The sequence below is a fragment of the Arachis stenosperma genome, chromosome 7 (genome assembly GCF_014773155.1).
Source record: "Arachis stenosperma cultivar V10309 chromosome 7, arast.V10309.gnm1.PFL2, whole genome shotgun sequence".
NCBI classification, from domain to species: Eukaryota; Viridiplantae; Streptophyta; class Magnoliopsida; order Fabales; family Fabaceae; genus Arachis; species Arachis stenosperma.
Genome location: NC_080383.1, coordinates 65,076,082 through 65,100,748, shown reverse-complemented (window position 1 = coordinate 65,100,748; position 24,667 = coordinate 65,076,082). Strand labels below are relative to the sequence as shown.

Sequence of the window (24,667 nt, the reverse complement as noted above, 5' to 3'; positions counted from 1 at the left end):
GGTGCACGAAATTATGATCATCAATGGCGCCATCAACATGGTACGCTCAATTGCAATCTCAACTCTTTATCACAACTTCGCACAACTAACCAGCAAGTGCACTGGGTCATCCAAGTAATAAACCTTACGCGAGTAAGGGTCGATCCCACAGAGATTGTTGGTATGAAGCAAGCTATGGTTATCTTGTAAATCTCAGTCAGGCAGATTCAAATGGTTATGAATGATTAATGAATAAAACATAAAATAAAGATAGAGAAACTTATGTAATTCATTGGTGAGAATTTCAGATAAGCGAATGGAGATGCTTTGTCCCTTCCGTCTCTCTGCTTTCCTACTGTCTTTATCCAATCCTTCTTACTCCTTTCCATGGCAAGCTGTATGTTGGGCATCACCGTTGTCAGTGGCTACAGTCCCGTCCTCTCAGTGAAAATGTTCAACGTGCTCTGTCACAGCACGGCTAATCATCTGTCGGTTCTCAATCAGGTTGGAATAGAATCCAGTGATTCTTTTGCGTCTGTCACTAACGCCCAGCCTTCAGGTGTTTGAAGCTCGTCACAGTCACTCAATCATTGAATCCTATTCAGAATACCACAGACAAGGTTTAGACCTTCCGGATTCTCTTGAATGCCACCATCAATTCTAGCTTATACCACGAAGATTCTGATTAAGGGATCCAAGAGATATCCATTCAATCTAAGGTAGAACGGAGGTGGTTGTCAGGAACACATTCATAGGTGAGAATGATGATGAGTGTCACGGATCATCACCTTCATCAAGTTGAAGAACAAGTGATATCTTGGAACAAGAATAAGCTGAATTGAATAGAAGAACAATAGTAATTGCATTAATACTCGAGGTACAACAGAGCTCCACACCTTAATCTATGGTGTGTAGAAACTCCACCGTTGAAAATACATAAGAACAAGGTCTAGGCATGGCCGAATGGCCAGCCTCCCAATGATCTAAGATAGCATAAGACTACTCAAAGATAGCTACCCAGATGAGAATACAATAGTAAAAGGTCCTATATGTAGAGAACTAGTAGCCTAGGGTTTACAGAGATGAGTAAATGACATAAAAATCCACTTCCGGGCCCACTTGGTGTGTGCTTGGGCTGAGCATTGAAGCTTCTATGTGTAGAGACTTTTCTTGGAGTTAAACGCCAGCTTTGGTGCCAGTTTGGGCGTTTAACTCCCATTCTTGTGCCAGTTCCGGCGTTAAACGCTAGAATTCTTGAGCTGATTTGGAACGCCGGTTTGGGCCATCGAATCTCGGGAAAAGTATAGACTATTATACATTGCTGGAAAGCCCAGGATGTCTACTTTCTAACGCAATTAAGATCGCGCCAATTGGACTTCTGTAGCTCCAGAAAATCTACTTCGAGTGAAGGGAGGTCAGAATCCAACAGCATCTGCAGTCCTTTTCAGCCTCTGAATCAGATTTTTGCTCAGGTCCCTCAATTTCAGCCAGAAAATACCTGAAATCACAGAAAAATACACAAACTCATAGTAAAGTCCAGAAAAGTGAATTTTAACTAAAAACTAATAAAAATATAATGAAAACTAACTAAAATATACTAAAAACATACTAAAAACAATACCAAAAAGCGTATAAATTATCCGCTCATCAATCTCCCCTCTTGAGTTGGTTTGGGACACCTTTTGAATTGGTTCTCCACTTGGTTCCATGGAGGCATATGTCCTCTAGAACTTGATCTAACACCTTATCTACTCTCACCATTCTCCTATTAAAGGATTCAGGATCATCTTGTAGTTGAGGCAATTTGAAGACCTCTCTTATTTTGTCCAGATGGAAGTGAATAATTCTCCCTCTGACCATGGTTCTGTCGGTATGAAAAGCAGTTCCAGTCATTCTCTGCTTATCTGTCAGCCACAGATTTGATTAGAATTCCTAAACCATGTTTCTTCCAACCTTTGTCTCAGGGTTGGTTAGAACTTCCCATCCTCTGTTTTGAATTTGCTCTTGGATCTCCGGATATTCTTCTTCATTCAGATCGAATCTGACTTCCGGGATCACTGACCTCAGACCCATTATTTTGTGGTAATGGTCTGCATGTTTTTTGGTTAAGAACTTCTCTTGATTCCAAAGATTCTTTGGATTATTCTCTTTCTTGCTTTTTGAATTGGTTTGTTTTCCCTTGGGAGCCATGATCTTGATAAATCTTGGCTTAGTGATCATGAAAAAGCACACCAAACATAGAGGTTTGCTTGCCCTCAAGCAAAAGAAAGGAAAGAGGAGAGAGAGGAGGAGAGCAAATTCGAATGGTGGGGAGAGGGGGATGGCCGAACGTGTATTTATAAGGGAGAGGGAGAGATTTCGAAAATTTTGAAGGAGATTTGAGAAGATATGGAAAGAATTTGAGAAGATATTTGTGTTTTTGAAGAAGATTTGGAAAGGATTTGAAAGAGATTTGAAGAATGATTTAGAAAATTGTTTAATTTTTGAAATTTGAAGGTGAATGATGAAAGTTTGTAATGTGTTTATGCAGAAAATTATGGATCAAAATAAGAAAGTTTGAAAAAATTTGAAGTGGAAAACAAAATCTCTGTCCCCTACCTTTCTGGCGTTAAACGCCCAGAATGGTATCCATTTTGGCGTTTAACGCCCAAATATTGGCCATTATGGGCGTTTAACGCCCAGCCAGGTACCCTGGCTGGCGTTAAACGCCAGAAACCCCTTCATCACTGGGTGTTTTGCTAAACGCCCAGGATGCTGCAATTCTGGCGTTAAACGCCCAGAATGGTACCCATTCTGGCGTTTAACGCCCAAAATGGTACCTTTACTGGCGTTAAACGCCCAGAATGGTATCCATTCTGGCGTTTAACGCCCAGAGTACCCTTTACTGGCATTTTCTTGCCAGCAAACTCCTTTTCTCTGCTTTTTGCACTGAATCCTTCTGTAACTCTATGAATTCCTTCAATTTTGATGATCAACCTTAAAGAATGTATGTCAGTATTCTATTAAGTAAAATAAATCACCTGCTAATAGTTGGGTTGCCTCCCAGCAAGCGCTTCTTTATTGTCTTTAGCTGGACCTTTACTGTGCTTCATTCAAGCCTCAGTTTTGAGCATTCTTGCTCAAAATTGCTTTCAAGATAATGTTTGATCCTCTGTCCATTAACAATGAACTTTTTATCAGAATCAATATCTTGAAGCTCAACATACCCATATGGTGACACTCCTGTAATCACATACGGACCCCTCCACTGGGATTTAAGTTTTCCTGGCAATAGTCTGAGCCTAGAGTTGAAGAGCATAACTTTTTGTCCTGGCTCAAAGACTCTGGATGACAACTTCTTGTCATGCCACTTCTTTGCCTTTTCCTTATAAATTTTTGCATTTTCAAAGGCACTGAGTCTGAACTCCTCTAGCTCATTTAGCTGGAGCAATCTTTTTTCACCAGCTAACTTAGCATCCATGTTTAGGAATCTGGTTGCCCAGTAAGCTTTATGTTCCAGTTCCACGGGCAGATGACAGGCCTTTCCATACACAAGTTGGTATGGAGAGGTTCCTGTATGCCCACAGAGCATCATCCAAGCTCTTTGCCCAATCCTTTCTACGGGCAATAACAATCCGTTCCAGGATTCTTTTTAGCTCTCTATTAAAGACTTCAGCTTGTCCATTTGTCTGTGGATGATACGGAGTTGCTACTTTGTGGCTAATTCTGTATCGGACCATAGCAGAATACAGCTGTTTATTGCAGAAATGAGTGCCCCCATCACTGATTAGTACTCTGGGAACACCAAACCTGCTGAAGATGTCTTTCTGGAAGAATTTCAGCACGGTCTTAGTATCATTATTGGGAGTGGCAATTGCTTCTACCCATTTAGATACATAGTCTACTGCCAACAGAATATAAGTGTTTAAGTATGATGGTGGGAAGGGACCCATGAAGTCAATACCCTATACATCAAACAACTCAATCTCTAAGATCCCTTGTTGAGGCATGGCGTAACCATGAGGCAAGTTACCAGCTCTTTGGCAACTATCACAGTTACGCACAAACTCTCGGGCATCCCTATAGAGAGTAGGCCAGTAGAAGCCACATTGGAGGACCTTAGTGGCTGTTCGCTCAATTCCAAAATGTCCCCCATACTGCGATCCATGACAATGCCATAGGATCCTTTGTGCTTCCTCTCTAGGTACACATCTGCGGATCATTCCGTTTGCACATCTCTTAAAGAGATATGGCTCATCCCATTGGTAGTACTTGGCATCTGAAATTAATTTTTTTCTTTGCACTCTGCTGTACTCCTGGGGTATAAACCTCACAGCTTTATAGTTTGTAATGTCTGCAAACCATGGAGCTTCCTGAATGGCAAAGAGTTGCTCATCGGGAAAGGCCTCAGAGATCTCAGTAGAGGGGAGGGATGCTCCAGCTACTAGTTCTATCCAGGACAGATGATCAGCTACCTGGTTCTCTGTCCCTTTTCTGTCTCTTATTTCTATATCAAACTCTTGCAGAAGCAACACCCACCTTATGAGCCTGGGTTTTGAATCCTGCTTTGTGAGTAAGTATCTAAGAGCAGCATGGTCAGTGTACACAATCACTTTTGACCCTACTAAGTAGGACCTAAACTTGTCAATGGCATAAACCACTGCAAGTAACTCTTTTTCTGTGGTTGTGTAATTCTTCTGTGCATCATTTAGAATACGGCTAGCATAATAAATGACGTGCAGAAGCTTATTGTGCCTCTGTCCCAACACTGCACCAATGGCATGGTCACTGGCATCACACATTAGTTCAAATGGTAATGTCCAATCTGGTGCAGAGATGATTGGTGCTGTGACCAGCTTGGCTTTCAGGGTCTCAAATGCCTGTAGACACTCTGTATCAAACACAAATGGCGTGTCAGGAGCTAGCAGGTTGCTTAGAGGTTTTGCAATTATCGAAAAGTCCTTTATGAACCTTCTGTAAAATCCTGCATGCCCTAGAAAGCTTCTGATTGCCTTAACATTGGTAGGTGGTGGTAATTTTTCAATTACTTCAATCTTTGCTTGATCCACCTCTATTCTCATGTCTGAAATTTTGTGCCCAAGGACAATTCCTTCAGTCACCATAAAGTGACATTTCTCCCAGTTTAAGACTAGGTTAGTCTCTTGGCACCTTTCCAGGACAAGTGCTAGATGATTAAGACAGGAGCTAAATGAGTCTCCATATACTGAGAAGTCATCCATGAAGACTTCCAGGAACTTCTCTACCATATCAGAGAAGATGGATAGCATGCATCTCTGAAAAGTTGCAGGTGCATTACACAGACCAAAAGGAATTCTTCTATAGGCAAACACGCCAGAAGGGCAAGTGAATGTTATTTTCTCTTGGTCCTGAGGATCTACTGCAATTTGGTTGTAACCTGAATAGCCATCCAAAAAGCAGTAATAATCATGACCTGCTAGTCTTTCTAGCATTTGTTCTATGAATGGTAAAGGAAAATGATCCTTTCTGGTGGCTGTATTGAGCCTTCTGTAGTCAATACACATACGCCACCCTGTAATTGTTCTTGTGGGAACCAGTTCATTCTTTTCATTATGAACCACTGTCATGCCTCCCTTCTTGGGGACAACTTGGACAGGGCTCACCCAGGGGCTATCAGAAATAGGATAAATAATCCCAGCCTCTAGTAACTTAGTGACCTCTTTCTGCACCACCTCCTTCATGGCTGGATTTAGCCGCCTCTGTGGTTGAACCACTGGCTTGGCATTATCTTCCAATAGGATCTTGTGCATGCATCTTGCTGGGCTAATGCACTTAAGATCACTTATGGACCATCCAAGAGCTGTCTTATGTGTCCTTAGCACTTGAATTAGTACTTCCTCTTCTTGTGAGTTTAAAGCAAAGCTTATGATCACTGAAAAAGTGTCACTTTCTCCCAGAAATGCATACTTCAGGGATGGTGGTAGTGATTTGAGCTCAGGTTTGGGAGGCTTATCCTCTTCCTGAGAAATTTTCAGAGGTTCTTTTATTTCCTCTGGTTCCTCCTGATCAGGCTAAACATCCTTAAAGATGTCCTCTAGCTCTGATTCAAGACTTTCAATCATATTGATCTCTTCCACCAAAGAGTCAATAGTATCAGCGCTCATGCAGTCCTTTGATGTGTCTGGATGCTGCATAGCTTTGACAGCATTCAACTTGAACTCATCCTCATTGACTCTCAGGGTTACTTCCCCTTTCTGTACATCAATAAGAGTTCGTCCAGTTGCTAGGAAAGGTCTTCCTAGGATGAGAGTTGCACTCTTGTGCTCCTCCATTTCCAGCACTACAAAGTCAGTGGGAAAGGCAAATGGCCCAACCTTGACAATCATGTCCTCAATTATGCCTGATGGATATTTAATGGAGCCATCAGTAAGTTGGAGACATATCCGGGTTGGTTTGACTTCTTCAGTCAAACCAAGCTTTCTGATAGTGGATGCAGGTATTAGGTTGATACTTGCTCCAAGGTCACATAGAGCTGTCTTGGTACAAGCACCTTCTAATGTGCATGGTATCATAAAGCTTCCTGGATCTTGAAGCTTCTCTGGTAAGCTTTTCAGAATGACTACACTGCATTCTTCAGTGAGAAACACTTTTTCGGTTTCTCTCCAATCCTTCTTATGAATTAAGATCTCTTTCATGAACTTAGCATAAGAAGGTATTTGCTCAAGTGCCTCTGCAAACAGAATCTTTATTTCAAGAGTCCTTAGATAGTCTGCAAAGCGGGCAAATTATTTATCCTGTTCTACTTGGCGGAGTTTCTGAGAATAAGGCATCTTGGCTCTATATTCTTCAACCTTAGTTGCTGCAGGTTTATTCCCTACAGAGGTGGTTGGAGAAGCCTTCTTAGAGGGGTTACTATCAGCACTTTCAGGTGTCTGATTCCTCATTGGCGTTTGAATGCCAGGACTAGGTGCAGGATGGGCATTTAACGCCAGCTTTCCACCCTTTTCTGGCGTTTGAACGCCAGAACTGGGCAAGGAATGGGCGTTTAACGCCAACTTTTCCCCCCTTTCTGGCGTTTGAACGCCAGGAGTATTCCTCTCTGGGCTCTTACTGTCCTCAGAGGGGTTTTGGGCAGTGGTTTGGTTATCCTCTGTCTGTTGTTCCTTTCTTGGCTTTTTGCCACTTTGAGCAGTGTTATTTAATGTCTTCACACTCCTTAGTTGAACTACTTGGCATTCTTCTGTTATCTGTTTAGATAACTGCTATTTTGTCTGATTCAACTATGATTCAATATTCTTGTTAGCAATTTTAGTTTCTTGGAGCATCTCTTTAAATTCTGCTAACTGTTTTGTCATCAGGAGTAATTGCTGATTAAGCTCAACAACCTGTTCTTGAGGATTAAGATCAGTAGTTACTGCCATGGCTTCTTCTTTTGTAGAGGGCTCACTGCTAAAGTACAAATGTTGATTTTTAGCAACAGTATCTATGAATTCTTGAGCCTCTTCAATCGTCTTTCTCATGTGTCTATCCACCAGCTGAGTGGTCTAAAGACATCTGAGCTTTTTCTGTAAGCCCATAGTAGAAGATGTCTAACTGTACCCACTCTGAAAACATTTCAGAGGGGCATTTCCTTAGCATACCTCTGTACCTCTCCCAGGCATTATAAAGGGATTCATTATCCTCTTGTTTAAAGCCTTGGATGTCCAGCCTCAGCTGTGTCATCCTTTTTGGAGGGTAAAATTGATTCAGGAATTTGTCTGATAACTGTCTCCATGTTTTTATACTTGCTGTGGGTTGGTTATTCAACCACCTCTTAGCTTGATTTTTTACAGCAAATGGAAACAGTAATAATATGTAGACATCCTGATCCACCTCTTTATCACGTACTGTGTCAGCAATTTGTAAGAACTGTGCCAGAAACTCAGTAGGTTCTTCCTGTGGAAGACCGGAATACTGGCAATTTTGCTGCACCATGATAATGAGTTAAGGATTTAGCTCAAAGCTGCTTGCTTTAATGGGAGGTATACAGATGCTACTCCCATATGCAGTTGTAATGGGGTTAGCATATGACCCCAGAGTCCTTCTGGACTGCTCAATTCCACTTAGGTCCATGATGGAGAAAGGGAGATGATATGGATTGCAAGTAGATTATTTGTTTTTTTTTTAAAAGTGACCGAAAATAATAAACTAAAATAAATGGAAAAGAAAATAAAATAAAATTTTGAAAACTAAAAGAAAATAAAATCAAAGCAAACTGAAAACTAAATTAATTAATTAATTAAAAAGATTTTGAAATTAGCAATTAAAAAGATATGATTGAAAAGATATGATTAAAGAAATTAAAAAGATTTTATTTTTGAAAAAGATTTGAAAAGATCAATTTTTGAAATTATAATTTTGATTAGACTAAAAAAAAGATATGATTTTGAAAATTAGTGCAAAATTTTGAAGATTTAAAGGAAAACACAAAGAAGACACCAAACTTAGAAATTTTTAGAAAATCACACACAAATTTTTGAAAACCTAAAGGAAAACACAAGGAAGACACCAAACTTAGAATTATTAAAGATCAAGAAAGGACTAAGAACATGCAAATTCGAAAAATTAAAAGAAAACAAAAGCATGCAATTGACACCAAACTTAAAATATGAAACTAAACTCAAATAAAAAACTCTAAACCAACAAAAATAAAATATTCCTAATCTAAGCAACAAGATAAACCGTCAGTTGTCCAAACTCAAACAATCCCCGGCAACGGTGCCAAAAACTTGGTGCACGAAATCACAATCACACTTTTGTAATTCCGCATAACTAACCAGCAAGTGCACTAGGTCGTCCAAGTAATACCTTACGTGAGTAAGGGTTGATCCCACGAAGATTGTCGGCTTGAAGCAAGCTATGGTTATCTTGTAACTCTTAGTCAGGATATCAATAATTCTCAGATTTAATTGTAAAAAGTAAAAGAGCATGAAATAAATACTTGTTTTGCAGTAATGGAGAACAGGTTAAGGTTTTGGAGATGCTCTATCTTCTGAATCTCTGCTTTCCTACTATCTTCTTCTTCAAGCACGCAAGGCCCCTTCCATGGCAAGCTGTATGTAGGGTTTCACCGTTGTCAATGGCTACCTCCCATCCTCTCAGCGAAAATGTTCAACGCGCTCTGTCACAGCACGGCTATTCATCTGTCGGTTCTCGATCATGTCGGAATAGAATCCGATAATTCTTTTGCGTCTGTCACTAACACCCCACAATCGCGAGTTTGAAGCTCGTCACAGTCATTCAATCCCTGAATCCTACTCAGAATACCACAGACAAGGTTTAGACCTTCTGGATTCTCAAGAATGGCCGCCAATATATTTTAGCTTATACCACGAAGATTCTGGTTAAAGAATCCAAGAGATATTCACTCAATCTAAAGTAGAACGGAGGTGATTGTCAGGCACACGTTCATAGGTGAGAATGATGATGAGTGTCACGGATCATCACATTCATCAAGTTGAGGAATAAGTGATATCTTAGAATGGAAGCAAGCGTAATTGAATGAAAAATAGTAGTAATTGCATTAATCCATCAAGACACAGCAGAGCTCCTCACCCCCAGCCATGGGGTTTAGAGACTCATGCCGTAGAAGGTACAGTATGAAACATGTAAAGTGTCATGAGATAAAGATACAATGTCAAAAGATCCTATTTATAGTGAACTAGTAACCTAGGATATACAGAAATGAGTAAATGACGTAAAAATCCACTTCCGGGGTCCACTTGGTGTGTGCTTGGGTTGAGCATTGAAGCTTTCATGTGTAGAGACTTTTCCTGGAGTTAAACGCCAGCTTTTGTGCCAGTTTGGGCATTTAACTCCAACTTTTGTGCCAGTTCCAGCGTTAAACGCCGGGAATTCTGAAGCTGATTTGCAACGCCAGTTTGGGCCATCAAATCTCGGGCAAAGTATGGACTATTATACATTTCTGGAAAGCCCAGGATATCTACTTTCCAACGCAATTGGGAGCGCGCCAATTGAGCCTCTGTAGCTCCATAAAATTCACTTCGAATGCAGAGAGGTCAAAATCCAACAGCATCTGCAGTCCTTTTTCAGCCTCTGAATCAGATTTTTGCTCAGGTCCCTCAATTTCAGCCAGAAATTATCTGAAATCACAGAAAAACATACAAACTCATAGTAAAGCCCAGAAAAGTGAATTTTAAATAAAAACTCATAAAAACATACTAAAAACTAACTAAAATGTACTAAAAACATACTAAAAACAGTGCCAAAAAGTGTATAAATTATCCGCTCATCAGAGGATAGAGAGTGGATAAGTTTGAATGGGAAAAGTATGTGGGAGTTGGGGTTTATCAAATGGCCATTGCACCTCCTTCTTTTTCGAATTCTGTGCCCTATGCGTTAAACACCGGTTCTGGTGTTTAACGCCAACAGGAACATACTTTTTTTTTAGAAACTGAGGGCGAGCACACCTGGCGCTAAACGCTAGGGCTGGCATTTAGCACCCCAAGGGGGTCCCAAAATATGAAACAAACTCCCATCATTGATCCTTCCATGGCACTAATCGCCCTCCCTGCTGGCATTTAGCGCCCTGCTTTGCTCCTCTTCTAGCGCTAAACACCCTCCCTGGCGTTTAACGCCCAAGCTTGTTTTGCTCCAGGGCATTATGTTCTTCTGTCTGAGTCTTCCTATCCCTGTTCTAAGCATCACGCATGATCACAAACATTAGAAAACCTAGGAAAATTTTAAAGATTTATGGAAAATAAAATGAGATCAAACTAAAATAAAATGGAAACAAAGCTGAAATAAACTTAAGGATACTTATGGTTGGGTTTCCTCCCAATAAGCGCTTCTTTACTGTCACTAGCTTGACGGTCAGCTCCTCTAAGAAGGAGGGTCATAGAGGCTTAGATCTTCACCCCTCATTGTGAACTTCTTTCCTGTGCTCTCATGAATCAGCTCAACATGCTCCAGAGACAGGATCCTATTCATAGTATATGGTATGACTGGACTTCTAGTGAACAACACCTTCATGCCAGGTGAGAAGTCCTTAGTAGAAATCTTCTTGTTCCTTCATCTCTTGGGTACTTTCTTATTGGGGCCTTATTCCTTGGTGGGTGGTGGATGCCCAATGCCAAACTAAGATTTGATGTCAAGGGGAATTGTATGGCTTTCCATCAAGGGATAAGGCTTAAGTATTGAGCTCTGCAAGCATGTACCTCCTTTGTCAAAGATTGGTGGAAGTTTAAATACCTTGAAAACCATGTAATCCTCATGTAACCTCAACACCAATTCACCTCTCTCAACATCAATGAGGACTCTTCTAGTGGCTAGGAATGACCTTCCTAGAATGATGGAATCATCTGTTCCTCTCCCATGTCAAGTATCACAAAATCTACAGGGTGGAATAGCTCTCCAACCTTCACCAGTATGTTCTCCACTAGCCCGTATGCTTGCCTCAAAGACTTGTCATCCATTTGCAGGGTTATCCTTGTTGCCTGTGCTTCTTGGATTCCTAGTTTCTTCATCACGGACAGAGGCATCAGATTTATACTTGAACTAAGATCACACAATGCTTTCTCAAAAGTAATATTCCCAATAGTACAGGGAATTAGGAAGCTTCCTAGATCAGGCATCTTCTTGGGTAGCTTCCTCTGTATCAGTGCACTGCCCTCTTTGGTCAAGACCACAGTTTCATCTCCCTTCAAGGCCTTCTTCTCAGAGAGTAGGCTTTTCATGAAGGCTATAAATGCATCTTCTCCAACACCTCAGCAAAAGAAATATTGATGTGCAACTTTTTAAAGATTTCCAAGAACTGACCGAACTGCTCATCCTTGGTCTCCTCTTAAAGCGTCTAAGGGTGTGGTACTTCAGGCTCCTATGCCACCAATGTGGCGTGTACCAATGTGCTTCTAGCCTCTTCTTGAGTCTTTTCTTCCTTCAATTCCTCAACAGCTTGCACCTCCTTAGGCTTGGCTTCCTTGGTCATGAAAAGGGCCTTACACTCTTTTCTTGGATTTACCTCTGTATTACTGGGTGATGACAAGTCATCTTATGCTAGCTTTTCAAGCATTTTTCACTTGTTTCATTAGGTTTTATGAACTTTCTTGCGTTATAAGTAAGTAATAAGGAGTGGATTTGCACGGTTTTGTTAAATCAATCAACCATCCTTTATTTGGCACTAAATCATGAGGTTTAAGCAAAATTAGTTGGTTTTTGAATGATTTGTAGACCTTGTGAATTGTTGAAGCTTTGATTGGTTGTTTTGATTACTTGTAGGTGAAGAAATGGTGGAAAAAGGGATTTTCGGCACGCTTTTGAAGTTAAAGCACGCTTTGGACTTTAAGCCACGCTTTGGAAAGCGTGACCCAAGACACAAAAGCATCACGCACAAAGAATGCAAGAGCGCTCAGTTCCCTTACTTAACCGAGCGCTAGTGGAGCACTCAGCACCAAAGCAAAGCACTAAGGCACAACAAGCATAGCGCTATGTTGGTGCACTAAACTGAGTGCCCAAGGAAGCCAAGAAAACATGTAGCGCTCAGTTAACTTATTTCACTTTATCGTGCTCCATTTCAAAGAAAAGCAAAGTGCAAAATCAAGGAGTGAAGCCACCAAGTTTCGAACCAAGAACTTGAGGAAACAAGGTGAGCGCTTGGGCAAAGGAAAAATGGCCAAAAGGGGGGAGCTGGAATTCGAATCTGGAGACACAAGAAAGCACGCTATAAAGCCTTGCAAGAAAATAAGCCAAAATGGCTTCACCAAGTTTCGAACTTTGCATCCAGGGAGCCAAAAGAGGCACTACACAAGGAAGGCAAGGGCGCTCAGCTACCTTACTTAACTGAGCGCTAGTGCAAGGAAAATGTGCACCAAAATTGGGAGAGGCAAGGCTCGAAGGAGGAGCTTCCACTCAAAGCAAAGGGCGCTGAGTTGTGTTACTTAACTGAGTGCCACTTTGCCAAGGAAATTAGCCACAATTGCATCCACCAGGGCTCGAAAGTGGAGCTCACTCCAAGACTTGTAGCACTAAGTTGCTTCTCTTAACTGAGTGCCAATGCTACAAAGGGAATTGGGCTTTAGCACACAACAAAATTGAAGGACAAAAGCAAAGGGGGCGCTCAGTTGGATTAATTAACTGAGCGCTTCCCTGGAGCTTGCCATGAGCCCAAACAAGAAGAAATTGAGTGCTCAGTTGGTTCAATTAACCGAGCGGTTCCCTGGAGGTGCACCATGGGTTCAATTTTAATTCAATTGCCACTTTGGATCCAATTCTTCACCAAATTGAGAAGCCCACTCAAAATTCTCAAGATAAAAAAATAGAAAGTGTATAAATAGGACTTAGTTTGATTTAGAGAGAACCTTTTTTTTTACTTTCACTTTTGAACCTTCTTTTATTTTTGAGTTTTATTTTGAGCTCACTTTGACATTTGAGCTTTGAATTGGGATTGAGAGCTGAGTTCTCTCCTCCTTGTTCTTACTTTTGTATTTTTTACTTTCTGTTTATGAATTTTGGATTGAGATTGAAGGAGTTCTGTTTCAATCATTGATCTACAATTCATCTTTATTTTATTCTGCATAATTCTAAGATTTGGAAATTGGATTTAGCCTTCTGTTTTCATTTTCATTTCTTCTGCTACTTTTGCTTTCTGTTTTGGAATTTGAATTGAGATTGAAGAGCTTCATTGATTCAAAGTTTGAGAATCATCTTTACCTCTCTTCTCAATTGTTCCAAGAATTGAATCTGAGTTTCCTTTATTGTTTTCATTTTCTTTTCTTCTACAAATTATTCTCTGTTGGATCAAGGAAGGAATTGAGATCTAAACTTGTTTTCTAGTCTCATTGAGCCTCTGAGAGCTTGAATTTCTTTCCTAGCTCTTGCAATTGAGTTGAATTTACTTTTTGTTTTGTTCTTCACTGCAATTTTCCAATTCTGTTTAGATCTACTGCACTTAATTCATCTTCTTTACTTTCTGTTGTTAAATTTTGAATCCCAGCATCCCACACCCCTTTATTATTCAAGCAATTTACATTTCTTGCATTTTAAGTTTCAGCCATTTACATTACTTACAATTTAAGATTTTGCTATTTTACTTCTTCTGCTCTTTAGTTTACTGTCAATTCTCCCTCTCCCTTTTAGTTTCATGCAATTTAACTTCTGTTAGTCCCAATTCACTCAAATAAACACTTGTTTGCTTGACTAAATCAACCACCTAACTAAAATTTCTCAATCCTTCAATTCCTATGGGATCGACCTCACTCATGTGAGTAATTACTACTTGATGCGACCCGGTACACTTGCCGGTGAGTTTTGTGTTGGATCGTTTTCCACACATCACTAGGAAGAGTCTAGGAGGTCTCTCAGGTATCCTCTTGCTCAACTGACCCACTTGTACTTCCAAGTTCCGAATTAAAGCTCGTGTTTCTTGCATGAAGTTGTGAGTGGTCTTGGAAAGTTCAGTAACTATTGTGGCTAAGTCAGGAGTGTCTTGACTCTGATAGTGTCCTTGTTGCTACTAAGAGGGCTGGAACTGTCGGTTATTAATCTTATTCTAATTGGATCAACCCTGGTTGTTGTTGAAGCTCTGTTGGGACTTTTGTGGCTGCTCTCTCCATCCAAAGTTAGGATGATTCCTCCATCCCTAATTGAAAGAATTTGAATATGGATCATTGTTGGGATTTCTAGAAGAGTTGCCCATGTAATTAACTTGCTCAGTAGTGGGTTGAGCATGGCCACAAGCGTCCCTTTTGTTGTAGCTTCCATTCATGTCATAGGATGCATCTTGAGTATTGACAGTTGAGAATTGCATCCCACTCAAGTGCTGAGAGATCATGGTAATCTGCTAGAACATGATCTTGTTCTGAGCTAAGATGGTCTCCAATGTGTCCACCTCTATGACTCCTTTCTTCTGAGTAGTCCCTGAGTTCATGGGGTTCCTCTAAGAAGTGTATAGATATTGGTTATTGGCAACCATCTCAATAAGCTCATTAGCCTCTTCAGGCGTCTTCTTCATGTGCAGGGAACCACCTGCAGAGTTGTCCAGTGACATCTTGGCCATCTCAGAGAGGCCATCATAAAAGATCTGCTACCTGGTCCATTCAGAAAACATGTCAAGAAGACACCTCCTGATCATTAGCTTGTATCTCTCCCAGGCCTCATAGAGGGACTCTCCATCTTTTTGTCTGAAGGTCTGGACATCCACCCTAAGCTTATCAGCTTCTGAGGTGGAAAAAATTTGGTCAGAAATTCAGTGACCACCTTGTCCAACGTGTCCAGGCTCTCTTTAAGCTGAGTATCAAGCCAATGCTTTGCTCTGAGGAATTCACTCCATTCGTTTTCACAATGTCACAGATCTGCAGGAAGTTAGAGATGAATAAATTAGGATCCTCTTGCAGGAGTCCATGAAACTGGCAATTCTACTACAATAGAGTGATCAGTTGAGGCTTAAGCTCAAAATTATTGGCACCAATGGCAGGTACAGCTATACTGCACCCATAGAAATCAGCAGTGGGTGCAGTGTATGAGCCTAGCATTCTCCTTGCATGCTCTTTAGTGTTAGGGTTTCCACCATTAGCATCCATAGCTTCCTTCTCAAAAGTTTTCTCGAGGTTTTCTTTGGCTTTTTAAGCTTTAGCTTGCTGCAAACGCCACCTCAAAGTCCTCTCAGGTTCGAAATCAAACTCAAGAAGTGGTTCTTTATCCCTGGTTCTGCTCATAAACAAACAAGATACAAAGAAAAGTGTGAGTCTCTAAGTCAAAGTATAGAGAGCTCCTAGTGAGATATCTAAAAAAATAAGAAATAAAATAAATTAAAGCAAGCATTAAACTGAAAATTTCAAAAATAAGAATGAGAAAATAACTTAAAATCAAAAAATAAAAAGAGAAAAACACTAAAAATTTCGAAAAATAAAAAGGAAAAAACACTAAAAGGACACCAAACTTAAAATCAGAACTTAAGGGAAAATAAACAAAATTAAAAATAAAAAATTAAAAGGAAAAAATAAACAAAACTAAGAAAAATACCCAATCTAAACAACTAGACAACTAGTAGTTGTCAATAAAAAACAATCTCCGACAACGGCGCCAAAAACTTGGTATGGGATTTAGAATTCTCACAACTTAACCAGCAAGTGCACCGGGTCATTCAAGTAATACCTCAGGTGAGTGAGGGTCGATCCCACGAGGATTGGTGGATTGAGCAACAATGGTTATCCAACTAGCTTAGTCAGGCGAACAGAAAAAGGTTGTTGATGGTTGAAAATGCATAAAACAATAATCAAGAAAGTAAAGAAAGCAATTAAGAGGTTTGGTGTAAAACAGTGAGAGAAAAATAGTTAAGGCTTCGGAGATATTTACTTTTCTGGATTAAAAGTTCTTACCATCTATTTTAACAATGCATTATTTATTCCATGGAAAACTATAAATGTCTAAACCCTAATCTCTTAGTGATTTAGCCTTCTCTAATCTTCATTAATCGCCACTCTTGTGGTCACTTAATTCCGATTAGAGGGTTAAGTTCAAAAACTAGTTTATGGCCACAAAAACTCTTATTACCCAAAGCTAACAGGATTATATGTCACATATCCCAATTAGTTCATGTAATTAGAAATTTAGGAGGAATTTGCTTTCAAGTTGTTGTTCAAGCGAGATAACTCTCTCGAGAATCACAAGAACTCATGTATAAAAGGGGTCATACTCTCGTTCCACCAAGATTCATAAGATTAAGAACGAAAACAATCCTTGAAATTGAATCGGTACATTAATTGAAATAGAAAAATAATAGTCTTAATCCATAGAAATAAACAGAGCTCCTAACCTTAACCAAAGAGGTTTAGTTGCTCATGACTTACAAACAAAAATTAGGGTTCTGAATAGTGCAGAAAAGATAAGATACAAGAGATCTTTTCCCTTTTATACTAACCTAATTTGATTCAGAAAAATAAAATAAAATAATAAATTCTAAAACTAAAAGATATTGTTTGTAAATAAAAATTACAAAAAAGAAAATAAAATATAACAAATAAATGCTAAATCCACTTGGAAAGCCCAAAGAGAGGGAATTCGGCCTGCTTAGTTTCGCGCTAAATGTTGGTTGGGCGTTTAGCGCCCATGGGGGATGCTGCCAGCTTCTCCTTTTTAACTCAAAACTCTGTCAAATTTACTCTAAATTTTACCTGAAATCATAAAAACACTAAAGCAATTCAAAGCAGCATCGAAAGAGGATTTTTGCATTAACATTAAGTAAAACTAAATAGAATCTAACTAAAAACAACTAGAAAATGATAAGAAAAAGGGTACAAGATGCTCATGCATCAATGAGAGAAAATTAATGTTCACGGATACTGGCAAGTGCACTGGATCGTTCAAATAATACCACAGTGAGTGGATATCATTTTCATGAGGATTAAAAGATTGAGCAAGTAATTATCAGATTAAATGCCTAATTAGATTAAAATAACCCGAATTGATGAGCGTGAAACTTGTATCTTGCTAAGTGCTTGAGAACCTTGAATGCTTACAAACAGAGAGCTTGAATGTTGATTTGAGAGAAGACAGTGATGGTGACAGTCAAGGGGCTTCGGAGATATTTATACTTTTAGAGAAATCAAACCTTATTTACTTATCTTGAAGTTTGCAAAGATCTTTCACGACAAATCTTTAGTAACTGATTTTGAATTCCTTAGTTCTTAGTTTTTCAAGCATCAATTAGTCGTCAATTAATTAATCAAGAGATTAAGCATAAAAACTAATTTAGTTTTCTAATAAGATTTAAAATAGTCCTTAGGTTAAATTATATGTCACATATTCAAGCTAGTCTTGTCTAGTTAAATATTCAGAAGAAAAATACAACTTTCAAAAGTTATTCTAATCCGAATTATATGTCACTTATTCAAAATTAGAGTGATTGAAAATCATGCATGTGTCGCATACTAATTGAACCACTATTCCTAGCTGAATTCAAAGAGTCATGTGAAAGAGTTTTCAAACTGTAATTCAAATATCAAAATTTCCAATTATATTAAAAGAATTTAAAAGAAATTAACATACCTTTCAATACCACTAATCTAAATGAAGAACGAATAACTCAATCATGAAATAGATTAATACAGAACTTTAAAATAAAATAAACGTAGATTAATAATCCATAGAAAACATAAATAGAGCTCCTAACCCTTTTGACGGAGGATTATTTACCCATTGAAAAGTGAAAGAAAACGAGAAGAAGAAACTATGATGAGGAACTGAATGTGTCCCTCTGTTAGCTACGTTCACTTATTTGTATCCTAAATCTAGAATTCAAATTCAAAACTATCCTAATCTTATCTTTCGGAAAGAAAGATAAAATAACTACTTACTGAATTTAATTTCAAATTCAAAAACAATAATTCAAATCAAATCCTCACAACCAAATCTCTTATTATTCTAGAAAGAATTAATAACTAATCTTCTAGAGTCTTCAATATTTTTTATGTGATTAAGGCTTCCAATGATGTGGATAATTAAGCTTGGGCCTTAGTTGTTAGTTCTTGAGAGTTGTAATTGTGTTTAAGTAGGCTTGTATTGGAGAAAATTGGGCAAAAAGCCCAAAATTCACTTTCAGGATGTGGGCATACGACGGGAGTGGAGGCTAGGCTGCCGGGTGTGGAGAAGGTGTAACACCCTACCATACAGAGTCTTATGCTTAAGTCATAATTCAGAGATGGCAAGGTATTACGACCTCTAAAATAAAAATTTAGTACGTATAGTAGTATGAATGATTAATTATAACTAGGAGCCTTTGTAGAAAAAGGGGTAAACAAAAATCGCAACTCGAAAGCGCAACACTCCGATCGATAACGTAACGAACAAGGATAACCAACGCGAGATTATATATATACAAAGGAGTGTCAAAAACAGGAATATCAAGACTCAAGATCCGGCTGCGAAGATAACCGGTCCGAGCATAGCAATATATACATATGATAGAATAATGAAAACCCCAAAGGGACACAAATACATGAAACCTATTCTCCAAAATCTCCCATAAGATGAGTCATCACAGTTTGTATTATTTAGTCGAGATAAAAGTATCTAAGCAAAACATATAAACCAAAAACATAGTCCCCAAGAACAAGGAATCTTCGCAAATCTAGAAGTCTCCAGCATGCCTCAGCGGGAAACCATACGCCCTGCATCTGAAAATCACAAAATCCGCATGGGTGAGAACCAGAGGTCCCCAGCATGGTAACAGCTTCCACATATATAATACATAATAATAGAGGAAAGCCAAAGGCAATCCTAGAACTTCCTCCAGATAATATCAAAGCTTATAAACAAGCTAAACCGTATAAGGGCATCTGACTAAAGATTCTTCAGTCTAACTAATACTTCCCTTTCCAATTCCTTCAAACCTCCCAACCACCAGCAGGAGTATATTATAGCAAACACAATTATATCAGACAAAGAATATACAAATAGGAGCAGTTAAGACATTTAGACAATTAGCAAGTAATATGCAGTCAAATAGGCAATCTCAAACAATTCACATAGTATGCATATGATGAATGCCTGTCCCTAGTGGCCGATGATATCATCTTGTCGGTTATAGAGCCAACCCGACAAGTCCTGGTCGCTAACCATTGGACTGTCCCTCTGTCGCGCATCCCCAACTCGAGTTTTACTCGTTATAAACTTGATCATAAACATGATCCATATCCATCACCCTCACTGGTGAATATTTCGGGGGCGAGCTCATCCGGGTCTTTCACAGTGCCCGGCCACACTTACGACATAGGGTCAACAGAGTCTCGAGCCTCCACCTGGAGCACGTGGTGGCTAGCCACTGCTACTACCCAGGGAAACTCGTATCTCTGATAGTGGAAGTGCAAATCTCGATTATCAATAATTCAGCATAAACATGCATGAATTCTCATCCATGGATCAACATCCATATCAGCCATCCGGCTCACGGTTCAGTCCAGAACCAGCCAATATTCATAGCATACACAGCTATTCCGGCTCACGGTTAAATCCATAACCAGCCAATATTCATAGCATACACAGCTATTCCGGCTCACGGTTAAATCCATAACCAGCCATTTCATTAATAATTACAGCCTTTCGGCCCATGGCATAACAAGCACTTCCACCACCATCCTCCGCATCTCACATAATCATCTTGATCCTCATTGATCATTCATTTTTCCCTTGCTTCACTCGCAAGTTACCTCATTCACTAGCCCCTTTTTAATAGCTAGGCATGTCATAATGATTTAAGACATAAATGGTGAGATCGGAGGCTTAGAAGTATGAGATTTGGCTTTTAAAACTCAAAAATCAACTTCGGGATGAAAACAGGGCCACGCGTACGCGCACTCCACGCGCACGCATGGATGGCCTCAAAAACTCATCGACGCGCAAGCGTCATGCACGCTAACGCGTGGATTACAAATTTGCCAATCGACGCGCACGCGTCAACCACGCGTACGCGCGGGTGTTCTCGTGCCCCAGGCACAACACTGGCACAGTTCTGGCATAACTCTCTGTAAAATGGCTTGGCATTGGGTGCAGCACAATCGGCACGCCCGCGCACATCACGCGCACGCGTGGATGGCGTTTTCTGGAAAATCGGCGCGTACGCGCCAAGTGCGCCCACACGCAAGGGGTCATTCTGCTAAAAATTTTCTAAGTAAAAGCTGCAGAATTCACAGATTTAAACCCCGATCTTCCAACGGACATAACTTCCTCATTTTAAATCGTTTTTCACCCGTTCTTCGAACGGCATGGACATCCCGGATCCAATTTCATTTCTAAACAGATTTGGTACAAAACGGAGATCCGTAGTCCAAGTTATGTCCCATCAAAGTATGCCCAAAAACCATATTTTCATACAAAACCACAATATGCCATTTTCAAAACAAACCATTTTCAACTCTTTCCAAAATCAATCAAAACATGCCAATTTCATCCCTTTTCTTTGAAATCAATTCAAAATGTATCAAATTCAACATCAAGCCTCCTCAACTCACACATTGACACATAACCACAATTTACCAAAATCACTATCTCATCATTTTATCCCACTTCACCCAAGTGGCTCAAACTCAAACACATTGACATATCATATACTATTCCTCATGCCAATTCTCAACAACACCAATTCCAATAAATCATTATTGTACACAATCAACATCATACTCACCATCAACATGGTTCAATCCACAATTCAACCATAACCAATCATCAAGCATATATCACAACATGCATATTTCTCATACATCATACCATTAAGGCATCAATACTCATCATCACATATATGACCACATCATATATCTCAGTCATTTAACAACATCAACCATTCAATGCCTATCTTAGGGCCTCTAGCCTAAGTATTTCCTACCACATTACATATTAGATACGGGAAACCGAAACCATACCTTAGCCGAATTTCCCAAGCTCCACCGGAGCACTTCCAAACCACTTATCCACAAGCTCTCAAGGCCTCAAAACCTCCAAGAACAGATTTTTCACCACCAAACCCTTTCCAAGCTTTTCAAAATCACCAATCAAGCTCCAATATCCACACATACACAACCACACCCAAGGTCCAAGGAGACAAGATTAACCTTCTCCTTCAAGAGAGTTGGGTCCTATAACATCAAAGAACCCAAAATCTCAACATTTCACCCATGAAATTCGAAAATAAGGGCTGAAATTTCGAACAGAAACTTGTGGCTTACCTCAAGATTAGTTGTATGGGTTTTGTAGAGCTCTCCGCGGTGAACGCGTGGCCGCAAAAGGAGCGGCAATCGGAGCTCTAGATCAAAAGTTATGGTGGTTTGAAGATCAAGTGAGAGATAGAAGGTTGAGAGAGTGTTCTTCCCCCATCCCTCTACTTTTCAGCGTGTTTTTGAGTGTTGTGAGGAGAGAGAGTGCTGAAAACTAGGGTTTTGGTTTAGTTATGTTGGGCCAAGGGCCCACTTTGGGTCCGGTTGGCCCGGTTTTGCCCGTTCGGTCCAATCTTGGTCCAAATTCTATAAAATTGGTACCAAAATTCTCGTCTCAGTCTCCTCTATCACATTTAGCCATAAAAATCACATTTTAGGCTTTCTAGAATAAATTCTCATTTATGGGCTAATTAGCCGTTAATTAACCGGGTTTTACAGAAGGCATGGCTGGGAGTCCGCCGGGCATGGATTCCACGAGGCGTGTTCCATTTCCTTGATCCTTTAGGGCATGCTTTCTCTTCCCTACGACACGCTTTTGTTGTCTTTATGTTTTTCTTATGAAAAAGCTTTAATTCTTGTTTGTCTTTTGAGTGAAAAACTCCTCAACATAAAAATATTATCACAACTCTAAATATTTGATTATTATTAAATTTCTTTAGAAAACATAGTGAATTTGATTAAAACCTAAGAAACTAAATGAAAAAGAACTTAAAAATCACTTAAGATGACGTGTCATCAGCGTACACTTGTTCTCATACTACGGGGGCAACTGTTTTGGTCCTGTCGTTTGGGGCCCCGAACGGTCCGACGACGACCCAGACCCCAAACCCAAGTTATCATTACTGTCCAAGCTGGCCAAAAAGCTGGAAACCAATAACTAACATTCAAATTCAAATACTTCTCTTATCTTAGCTAACAAGATAAAATAAGATAACAAAACAGACTATATAACGGGATTCAAGAGTTTCCTCGGGTATATTATATATTTCTAATTCATACTTATACCTCCTAGATTCATTCTGATTTTAGCGTCAGAACATCATCTTAGGTGCCACCCTCCACCATTTTACAGGTCCAATCACGTCATCGCTAAGACTGACAAGTCTCTGATTCTTTTCTCAATCCATACTAATAAAATCTAGTACACAGTTAAAAGCAAGTCATATGGGGCGTTATTTTCTCGGAGGTATGTTGATCCAAAAAATCATATTCTTATGAAGTTCTATTCATTCATTGGTTCCACTAAAGTATTTATTATTAATTCACTCACGCAAGTCACAAACAATTTTTTCATCAAATGTGAAAAAGAAACATCCAATTATCTAAAAAACAAAACATCCAAAAAATCAATTAAAATTTTTAGTTGCAAGCTAAGAGCACCTAACATCAAAGTCTAATCAAAACAACCAAAGTCTCCTATCTAGCCCCTTCTATTTTAATAATAAATTTGTAACCAAATAATAATTCAGCAGGTCAACTAATTTTCTTATTATCATTTAGTGAATTTAGTAATACAAACACTCCAAGTTATCATGGTTATCTTTATTATTAAAACTATCAAAATCATTGCTATATTCTTTTTTCTTTTTATTTCATTTCATATATTGGTTTTTAGAGTAGGTAATTTTGATCATCCGCAAAAGCTGATATGAAAGAAGGCGCAGCGTGGCAGAATAATATTGTATTCTAAGAGATGCATGGTGTGTTCAATAATAAAGATAAATTTGTTAACGTGTTGAATATAAATAGAGTTTTGTAGGCTTGCGCTATTATAACGATCAACTAATTTAGTAGTCAATTCGGCAGCGAAATAGATCGACAGCGTAGGCAAGTATAGTTTTGGAGGATATGGATGCAATTAAGTAATCAATAATGAATGCTTGTACGTACTATGCTCTCCTTTTACAACGCCGGAAAATGGTTATTCAACCACCAGAAAAGTGGGTCAATGTATATTATTATATTACCAGATTCTTTATTATTATTAGACTAATTTTATAGTGTTTTTTTGTTTGGTATCTAATTTTTGTATAAATCATTTTTTATAATAATTTTTGAATATTTAAAATTTTTTAATTTTTATATTTTTAAATTTAAAATTAATTGTTTAATCTATTTTATGACCATATCTTTTAAGTATCATAGTAAACACTTTATTATTAGAAGCAAACAAAAGTTTAAAAAATTATATTTCCTTCCTAAATGTTTTAGTAAGGACGAAATGCTAATATATTCAGATAAAATATAGAATGTAATACTTCTTATTTTATAAAGACTGTTTAAAGGCAAGATTGCTATTACAAACCTGTCTTCATTTATAATGTTAATTAAACAACAAAGGTGGAAGCATAGAAAAAGAGGGATACGGATGATAGATTGCTTACATAGACGGTGCTATTTTGGGTAAGATGACTACGGTATGCATGCATGAGATAGAAAGTAGCAGTTAAGTTTTAGCAGTGGAGTTGTTCTTGTAGTTGGGTGTGGGAACATGGCCAGACTCAATGTGTTTGATATCCTCCAAGAGGATCTCATAGTGCCTCTTAACCTCCTCAGCTGTTTTATTCCCACCAACTTCCCTTGCCACATTATGCCACCTATCTGGTGTGTCCTTGTCGTACTTGGCAAGCGCCTTCTCGAACAGCTTGTTCTGCTTTGGGGTCCATGATGACTCTCCTCCACCACTGGAGTTTGAAGAAGCAGCCATCAACACAACTAACTCAGACAACAACTACTCAAACTCGATCAAACTTGTGTGTGTATGTTGCATGGATATAATGCATGCATGTTGTGCTTAATTTATAAATGAACCTTTGGGAATGATGAGGAGTCACATATATGCGAATCTCAAACACTGGTACGCCCAAGGGTCGGATTGGGAATATGAGTTTCAAAATGAATCTGGTTCCGCTTCCAGATTTCAAATTAAAATAATGTTATTCCTGGTACAGTTCAAATAAAAGTTGTGTATGGTCAACTTGTTTTTGTGGACAAGGAACTTCCTGGTTTGATTGATGGGCTCTATATGT

General features: G+C 39.0%; 2 protein-coding genes across 2 annotated transcripts; both read right to left on the bottom strand.

Annotated features, from left to right (window-relative positions):
• Nucleotides 1–11,279: 11,279 nt before the first annotated feature.
• LOC130939863 (uncharacterized) lies at nt 11,280–11,672 on the bottom strand. Its single transcript, XM_057867928.1, has one exon. It carries the CDS (start codon nt 11,670–11,672, stop codon nt 11,280–11,282), a length of 393 nt encoding a protein of 130 aa, XP_057723911.1.
• A 12,412-nt stretch (nt 11,673–24,084) lies between these two features.
• Nucleotides 24,085–24,345, bottom strand: LOC130939862 (protein RADIALIS-like 3). The gene has a single exon (XM_057867927.1). The coding sequence runs from the start codon at nt 24,343–24,345 to the stop codon at nt 24,085–24,087; it is 261 nt and encodes an 86-aa protein (XP_057723910.1).
• Nucleotides 24,346–24,667: the final 322 nt, after the last annotated feature.